The sequence below is a fragment of the Falco rusticolus genome, chromosome 10, assembly GCF_015220075.1.
Source record: "Falco rusticolus isolate bFalRus1 chromosome 10, bFalRus1.pri, whole genome shotgun sequence".
In the NCBI taxonomy this organism is placed as follows: domain Eukaryota; kingdom Metazoa; phylum Chordata; class Aves; order Falconiformes; family Falconidae; genus Falco; species Falco rusticolus.
The window spans coordinates 33984590-33993404 of record NC_051196.1 but is presented as its reverse complement, the minus strand read 5'-3'; the positions used below and the strand labels follow the sequence as shown (position 1 = coordinate 33993404).

The 8815-nt window shown below is 57.9% G+C and overlaps 1 protein-coding gene across 1 annotated transcript; it reads right to left on the bottom strand.

Annotated features, from left to right (window-relative positions):
* Nucleotides 1-686: 686 nt before the first annotated feature.
* Nucleotides 687-8455, bottom strand: SLC32A1 (solute carrier family 32 member 1). Its single transcript, XM_037403307.1, has 3 exons — nucleotides 7373-8455; nucleotides 3675-4459; nucleotides 687-2854 (listed from the first exon to the last, which is right to left on the bottom strand). Exons 2-3 carry the CDS (start codon nucleotides 4050-4052, stop codon nucleotides 1667-1669), a joined length of 1566 nt encoding a protein of 521 aa, XP_037259204.1. The 5' UTR covers nucleotides 4053-4459; nucleotides 7373-8455; the 3' UTR covers nucleotides 687-1666.
* Between the last annotated feature and the right edge of the window lie 360 nt (nucleotides 8456-8815).

Sequence of the window (8815 nt, the reverse complement as noted above, 5' to 3'; positions counted from 1 at the left end):
GGACAGCTCGGACCGGGCGGGGGGGACCCCAGCCGCCACCCGGGGCTTGACACCATTTGGGGGGTAAACGGAGCCCTACGGGGACCCCCCTCTGCTGTGCCCAGGCTGCGGGGATGCTGCCCGTGGGTCCCGTCCATCCTCATCCCCACTGTGCGGCGGCAACGGGCGGACAACGAATTAGCTGTTGCGGGTTTTAAATCGCTGTAAATCGAGGTGTTTTCGGGAATGGGTGCGGAGCGGGGGTCAGCAGGCAGGGCAGGGCAGAGTTTGGTTCAATCGGGGGTACCCCCAGCCCATTATTTCGTTTATTTCCCTCCTCCACTGCATTTGCTTGTTTGTGAGGCTGGGGGTTTTTTTCCCCCTCCTTCACAAGAGCAAAAATCTCGGGGTACATCTGCAAATTCCATCCAACCCCAGAGTCTGAGCACTACGGGGTAAAGCAAAACTGAGGGGGTGGGGTGGGGTGTGAAAGCAGCCCCTTTCCCCAGCTGTAGGATGGCCCCTTCTTGAAATACGTGTCCTACTTCTTGAAAACAGTTTAATCCCACCGTCGGTGACAACCCAGCACTGCCTCTCCGTTACCACCGAGGATGTGCGGTACCCCCTGACACAAGTGGGCACAGGCAGGATGAACCCTCTGCCCCTGCCCTGCTCCTCCAAGCCCCCCCACAAACCAGGCCAGCCTCATCGACTATGTTTTCTCTTTATTGTTCGATATATTTATGTACCACATTATATGTTAAAGATAGATTATTTTTTTTTTCTGATATACATTTTTCATCTTATTTACCACAATGACACCACACGTACATTGGAAACAGCTCCACGGATCTGGTAGATTGCACAGAATGAATTGTGTCGTAGTTTTGTTCCTGTATCCTGAACAACGTCAAATCCAACAATATATTATTTTTTTTTAAAACTTTCCATAATTTAGAAATAACAATTGTTAAAATAAAACAAAACAAAAGTCACCGAGAAGCAGACTCCGGGTCTGTGATTTCAGCCAGAGGCAAAACATTGTAACCGATGGGAAGCACGGTTCCTCGGTGTGAATTCGGATGGAAGAATTAAGCAGTCCTGACATCTATGTGACTACGGTGTAAACATTGCAGGTAACTGGCATTGCTGGTCATCAGCCGCTGCTTGGACTTGTTGGGCTGGTCATACAATCTAGGTCTCATCTACATCCATCTCACGTAGCGTAAACTGAAGGTCCTTGCTCCCAGCACCCACGGCTGGTTTGCTTCCCTCTGTGAGCGCAGTAACACAATCCCACAGGATCGGCACCTGTGTTTCAGCTCCTGAAACACTGAATTGCATATCTGTAAGGAGTATTGAAAACTGCAACTGTTTCCCAACAGGTCATTTGTGGGGGGGCAAGCCTCAGGCAACGAGTGAGGAGATAAAGGTGGGGCACTGGATAATTCCTTCAAAAAATTCTAAACAACAAAAAAATATATTTAGATTTTAGCTTATTTAAAAAGAGAGCAGGGCACACACTTTCATCTCTTGTTATTTCCTTTAATTTTCAGATTCTATGACGTAGAATTTGTTGGATGCACGTAACGAAAATAATGACTCTTTCCATTAAAAGGATGCAGAATTATTTGGCTATGCGGATGTTTGATGCAATTCTCTTACTGCAGCTGACTCTGGCCCCTCCTTAGTCTTCAGCATTGGTTCTGAAGGCCTCTATGAGGCCTTCTAAAGAGTGGATGAACCCAGAGACACTGCAGATACCACCTATAACGAAAATGGCGACATCAAAGAAGACATGGTGCCATAAGAGCTTCCGCCACAAGAGTTTGAGGTGGAAAAGACTGGGGAGCAGGAAACAGAGCCCTGCGCCTGTGAGGCTCCCAGTAAGACCCATCAGGAGGGCAAAATGTGGGACATAGATAGCCATGAGCAGGGTGAAAACTACCAGGGCACATCTGAGGGTGAGTCCCCAGGACTTGAGCCGCCCATCACCCCCGTAGCAGTTGGGGAAGAACGCCCTGTTTCCATCTTGGAAAAGGGACCGCTCCAGGACTTCCACAGCCGCAAAGAACGGCAAGGGGTACGAGAGCAAGGCTTTGGCCACGAGGAAAATGTTGACTACTGCCCTAATGGTGGGTGGCAGGTTGTCTGTAATGACTTCCTTGGTGTCATCAGCCCAGGTCAGATAGGCGACCAAGGCAAAGAGTCCCTTAAGGATGCAAGCTGCTATGTGAGTCCAGTTCATCATGCAATGGAACTCCTTGGGGTTCTGCATGTTCCCCTCCAAGGAAGGCAGAAAGATCTGAGAGGTGTAGCTGAAGACAATGATGCCAATGGAGATGGGAAACTTCTTTACATCAATGTAAAACTTGACTTTGTCCCAGGCCCAGTCACGTGCCCTGGAGAGGCAGTAGGCGATCACCAAGATGTTGATCACAAAGTGGGCTAATGTGCAGAGCAAGCTGAACTTGGAGACTGCCTTGAGGTTCTTCAAGAACGCACAAGGCAGGAGCACTGCCGTGGCAATGATGGACCACGACTTCTGGGAGACGGGCAGGTTGGGGAAGCTGTTGTACATCAGGTTCCCACTGACCACCACATAGAGGATGCAGGTCATGACCAATTCAATGATCTGAGCCACGTTCACAATTCTGCCTCCGAGAGTGGGGAAGCGGGGCGCACAGCACGCGTTCGCTATGTCCACGTAGGAGTCTCTCACCCTGACTATCTCCCCATCCTCATTCTCTTCATAAAGACAGGCAATAAGGATTTTCCCAGTGTAGCAGCAAACCACTGCAGCGAAAATTATTAAAAAGAGTCCTAGGTATCCACCATGAAGGATGGCATAGGGCAGGCCCAGAACAAACATCCCCTAGAAAGAGACAAAATGGAAACCGTGTTGCTCGTCTCACAGAGGGGACCAGGCAGGCGCCGGTACCCGGGCACACGCAGTCGCACAGTTGCAGTCACATGCACGCTCGCTGTCTCGCTTGCACACCATCACACCCACGCAATCGGTCACACAGTCACACCACGCAGTCATGGTCACACACAATTACAGCTCCCCCCCCCCTCGTCTCTGATGTACCACCCCCCCCCCCCCATCACACCCACACACTCACGCACACCCACATCATGTCACCCTGAGCACCCACAGCAAGCCAGCACAGTCTCAGCACCCGGGCTTTGCCCCTAACCTCTCTGTCCGCAGCCCCTCTCAGTGCACCGAGACCCCCACAGCCAGGGGACCCCCGCAGGGGTCAGACCAGGCCCACCCCGGCACAAGCCCACCACCGGCCTGGGGTCCCCTCGGGGTCCACCCTCGCCCCTGACCCATGTGCTGGGGCAGCCTGCTGGCCCGGCCCTGTGGGAAGGTGCAGAGGGATGGGGATGGGGCCTGGTGGCCCCCCCAGCTCCATGCCATACTCTGGGGGAGGGAGGCAAAGCAGAGATCCAGGGCTGGACTTTTTCCCTTTCCATTTTTGTATAATTCTTTCTTTTTCTCTTCCCCACCCCACCCCCACCCCCCTTTGCCCTCTATCTTTTCCCCCTATTTTTTCTTTCTTTTTTTCCCCCTTTTTCCCGAAGCGAGTTTGCAGCCAGCCTGGGGCTGCCGGGCCAGCGGGCGCGGGGTGGGCGCGTGGCGGGGAGCGGGGTGCGCTCCCCGGTGCCCGACACGACGGCAGTCGTACCTGGATGGCGTTGGTGACATTCCAGCCCGCCTCCCAGGCCGTGATCTTGGGCTTGCCCTGCCCGGAGAGCTCGGAGCAGACCCCCGCCTCTTTGGAGGCGGAGGGCGGCAGCGGGCCGGTGCCGTCCCGCTGGTAGTGGATGTCCCCTTCCAGGGGCGTCTCGCCGCCCTCCTCGCCGCCCTCGGACTTGAGGATATCCATCTGCAGCCCCTGCCGGTGCTCCATGTCCAGGTCGTCGCAGTGGGCGAACCCCACCGCCTCCTCGTCGGTGGCCGCCTGGAAGCCCATCCTCGCGAACATGCCGCTCATCTTCGCCTGGGACTTGTTGGACACCGAGGTGGCCACGTTGGAAAGCTTGCTGCGGAGAAGGGTGGCCATGGTGGCTGCCCGGGGAGCTCCGCTGCTCGGGGACCCGCGGCGATGGAGAGACCCGACGGGGCGGGGGGGCGGCGGGGCGGCGGACGGGAGCTCGGCGCCCGGCGAGGGGCAGCGGCCGCTGCGGGGGGCTGCTCCGAGCCGCTACCTCCGCGTCCCGGCGCAGTGCGAGCGGCTCCGCGCCGGGGGGCCCAGGGGCATGACACCGCTGCGGGGAGGTGCGGGCCCGCACGCCCCGCCGCCCGCTCCGTCCGCTGCGCGCTGCTCCGCGCCGCTCCGCCGGCCCCCGCGGCGGGATCGGGGGGCGAGCCGGGCGGGGATGGGGGGTTGTCACCAGCCGGCGGCTGTCACCAAGCGGGCAGCGCAAGCCCCTGGCAGAGCGCGCCGCGTCTCCATCGCAGTGCGCCCACCTCGCGGAGAGAAGAGGGAGAGGGGGGAGAATTGCTGCATTTCTGGGGGAGGTACCAGCCTCCCCGGCCAAGCCCAGCCCCCCCGCCCCCGCCCCACCCCCGCCCGCCGGGCCCCGCCGGCAGCGCCGCAGCGCGGACCCCCCCCCTGCTCCGCAGCCCCTGCGCTGCCCGCGCTGCCCCACACCCGCGCCGCGGACCCCCGCCCGCCGGCCCCTTCCCCAGGGCGAAACAAAAGAGCCCCATCGAAGAGGCGGACAAACGGCTGTCGAGGGGCTCTTAACGGAATTTCCCCTCTCGCACCCCCCACCCCTCCTTTTGCTTTTTTCTCCCCTCAGAAACGTGCGGCCCCTTCGGGGGCTGGGGACAGCAGTGGGGGCAGCGCACCCTGCGGCAGCCCCCGCGCAGGAACAAGGGTTTAGCGGGGCGACAACGACCCCCACCAGCTGTTTGCTCCCAACCCAGCGTGGAAGGGGGGTCCCCGCTCCCGGCCGGGGCTCGCAGCCGGCGGCAGCGCCTCTGCCCCGGGGGCCGCTCCGCCACCGCGCTGCAGCGGGGCGCCCGCCTGGGATTTCTCCTCTTGGTCCCCACCACCTCATGTAGCAATTCCGCTTTCTTCTAAAAAAGAAAAAGCCGGTATTTTCATTTTGCTTCTAACTTATTTGTAATTAAAGAGCCTTACGATTTTATTTTTTTCTTTATTAAAAGTATTTGCCAGGTGAGCAGCCAACATAGCAAACAACGGCAACAAGACATCCCTGTGTCCTGTGCTGTGGCCCAGACAATGCGGGGTGGCAGGGGGAGCACTGGGATTTTGGGGTGCTCTGTGTGGGAGCACGTCCGCTCTGCTGCTTTGAAATCGTTGGAATCGTCGTTTTATTAAAAAAAAAAAAAAAAAAAAAAGAAAAAGAAAAAAAATATTTTCCCTGAAAGGGGGGTGGCGAGGAAATCTGTGTTTCGTTTGCTGCTTTGGAAGGTAAAAAAAAGAATATTTTTTTTACTACAGACGGGTGGAGAAGCCAGTGCTGAATTATTTCCTAATATCGCTGTGAGTGAGTGGGGAGGGAACGCTCGGGCTGCGGTTGCGGGTGGGATGCGACACCCAGCAGAGGTGGGGAATGACCCCCCGGCTCCTAGAAAAAAAACCTTAAACACATTTTTTTTTTTCCCCCTGTTAGAATCCGAAAGGAATTTGGGTGCAAAGTGACTGAAATGCGAAAAAAACCCCAACCCAAAACAAAACAAAACAAAAAATACCCCCGGTGAGGGCTTTCCTCCTAACGGGGTCTCTCGGCCGCTGCTCCCGGCGCGGCGGGGGCTGCTGCAGCAGACAGCCCCCCAAAATGGGGGGGGGGGGGGTGTTCTAGCAACCTTTCCCGTGCGAGGGAGGCAGGCGGCTGAGCGAGGCTGTCCTTGGCTTTGCGGGGGAATTATTACATGTCACTGCACAAATGGGTCGAGAAAGCCAAGCGGGGCAGCCGCCGGCCTGGGGTTCGCCACGACCCGTGCGCCCGGGGCGCCGGCCCGGTGGGCTTCACCGGGGCAATGCAAACCAACGGGCGGGGGGCGCGGGGGGCCGGGCCGCTGCCGCTGCCGCCTCTGCACGGTGCTGGAAAACGATGGACACCTCGGGGGACGGGGTTAAGTCAACGATTTCTGTTTTGGGGTTTTTTTTCTTTTTTTTTTTTTTTAAGCCTAAGACAAGTTCATTGTGAAAGAAGACGCGAAGGAAAGCTATTTCTGGAGGCTGCAGGGGGCATCAAGGAAGAAGGAACGAAAATTCACCCAAACCGCTGTCTGGTGCGTGAATATTTCTTAAATTCGCCCTGACACATCCCCTCCCCTGCCCCGACCCCTCCGCCGGGGCACCGCGCCGCACCTCCCCAGCACCCCTCGGTGCCGGGAGGGGCAGGGGGTCCCAGACACCGGCATCACGCCGAGGGTGGAGGAGGCTCATTGAGCATCCAGAGTGTTAGGGAAGTGCCGGGCTCGGGAGAAATCATAAGAAAAAAATTTACAAACAAGCCAAATTTAAACAAAACAAAAAAACCCCACCCAAACCCAACCCAAACAAATAAACAAAAAAAACCCCAACCCACCAGAAACCCAACACAAACCCAAACCAACCAACCAAAAAAAAAACCAACTAAAACCCACAGGGAGCTGGAAAAGCAGCGCCGGCTGGGGGGGCCGGCGTGGAGCCGTGCCCCGAAGCTGGGGGTCCCCTGCGTGGGCCGTGGGACCCTCCGTCCCCGCCCGCGGCCTCGGACCGTTTCTCGGGGTGTGTGTGGGGGTGCGTGTGTGCTCTGCGGGCAGGGGATCTTTTTTTTCTTCTGCTGCATGCTGCAACGGACCCTCCTGGCCGGAGGGACCCCCGCCCTGACGTCCCCGGCACAGCCCCAGCTGCCCTCCGAGCCTTGGCGCACCCCGAGGCGGGTAGGACACCGGGGGGTGCGGGGGATGCGCGGGGATGCCGTGGGGATGCTGAGGGGTCCAGAGACAGCAGGGAATCCGAGGGATGGAGGAGCTGGGGGGTGCCGGGGGTGTCTCTGTGCCCACTCGGTTAATACCACAGCTGGTTTTAACGGCGGGGGGCTGAGCCCGCCCCCGCCGCGTCCCCCCGCGCTGGTGGGGCGCAGGTCGGGGCTGCCCCCGGCAGCACCCTGCCTGGCTGCAGACACCCCCCGGGGACCCTCTGCCCCCGCTCGCTCCTGCCCCGTTTCTAGAGAAGGGAGAAAAAGACTTTCTGCAGCAGCTGCTGGAAAAAAAAAGACGCCCTGAACTTCTACCGACGGCTAAAACCGGGGGTAAAGCATACAGAAAGGGGGACGGGGGGTGCGGAGGATAGAAGAAAGAGGCAGAGAAAGAGAGGAAAGCGCACCCCGGGGAGGTGGAGAGGAGGGTCGGGGCAGTTACCTCTGCTGCTCTCCCCATCGCCGCCCGCAGCGCGCCGCTCCGCCGGGGAGAGAGTGGGGGGTGATGGTGGGGTGGGGGGTGGGTGGATGGAGGCAGCCGCGTCACTCCTGGGCTCCCCCTAACTCCTAATTAACCCAAGCAGGATAACGGTGCCAAACCTTATCCAAAGGTTAGCGGCTCTCCGGGAGGCGTTTCAGCTGTAAATCATTCCACGTGAAGCTAAAGAGGAGAGAGCCAGCCTGCAAACGAGCCGTAGCCCTCCCCTCTGCCATGGGCTGATCTTTCTGGCACTAACTGCTTTCTTTGCAGCCACTCCTGGGCTGGGCTGAGGGTCTCCTCCCCACCCTGTTCCTGCGGGGAACAGCTTGCCCAGACCCCCTCCATCCTTCCCAGTCACTGGCAGATCCAGCCAGAGGAGCAACTGCCTTATCTCCACAGAACAGGCTCAGGGGGGAGGAAGGATTGTGGCTGGGTCTTCTGATTAATAGACTGTGGGAAAAGAACTATTCATGCTCAAAAATCATGTAAGGAAAGCAAGAAAGGCCAGCCCCGGGTGGGTTGTCTTTCTGTATACAGCCCTCAGCACAGGCCCTCTCCCAGCTACTGGGCAGCACTGTGCCACGGCAGTTGCATGAAGGTGTGACTATTTGGGAGCGGGACAAGCATCACTCCTAGTTCACTGCTCAGTCAGGCTCCCAAACCCCAAAGGATTTGGTTCTCATGGGCTTCAGTGGGCTGTGAACTGCCTCAAAGACGCTATGCTGCAAACCATGTCCATACAAAAAAGGGGACTTGCAATTCCCATGTGCTCAGCTTCATCCTCTTCTGTAATACTTACGAAAAGTGTGGGCGTCTGAGTGCAGGTGTGTAACCCTCTGATTCCTGCCGAGCCTTCTTGCTTGTGCCACAATTATTTCCCCACACCCCTTAAACCTGCTGCTGGGCATGGACAGCAGAGCAGGCAGCTGCAGAGACAAGAAGGCTGGGGGGGCACCTTCCCCCTAAGCAGCCAAGAAGCTTCCCCAGCCCCGTCTGCCCAAGGACCAGCCTGCCCAGAACAGACCAGGTCAGCCCAGACACTCACTCTTGGAGGAGCAGCCAGCCCCCCCCGGACATGTATAAGTGTACCTAGAGATGCGATTGCGGGAGTCAGAAGCGGTCCACCTTGCCCCCAGCTGTTGCTAAAAGCACCTCCTGGGTTTATGGCCCAGGCCGTCACCAGCCCCGCAGCACCAGAGATGCACAAGCTCATCCTCTCCATCACGAGTGGCTGTGCAGCAGCGAATTTCATCCCAGCTCTGCCTCCCTGTCCCCCCTCCGGCACCACGCAGGGGAACTCTGACAGGATAATAGAGAGTTGCACAATATACTATAAAAAGGCAATTAGATAAACTGCTGGATGGGGACCAGCTCCTGTGACCTAGTTAATAGCTCTGGGAATTT

Bases quoted from the DNA above. Each gene is read 5' to 3' on its own strand.
- SLC32A1 (XM_037403307.1), bottom strand. From the start codon at position 4,052: ATGGCCACCCTTCTCCGCAGCAAGCTTTCCAACGTGGCCACCTCGGTG. The intron at 2,855-3,674 runs GTACGACTGCCG...GTCTCTTTCTAG, and splicing joins ATGTCACCAACGCCATCCAG to GGGATGTTTGTTCTGGGCCT.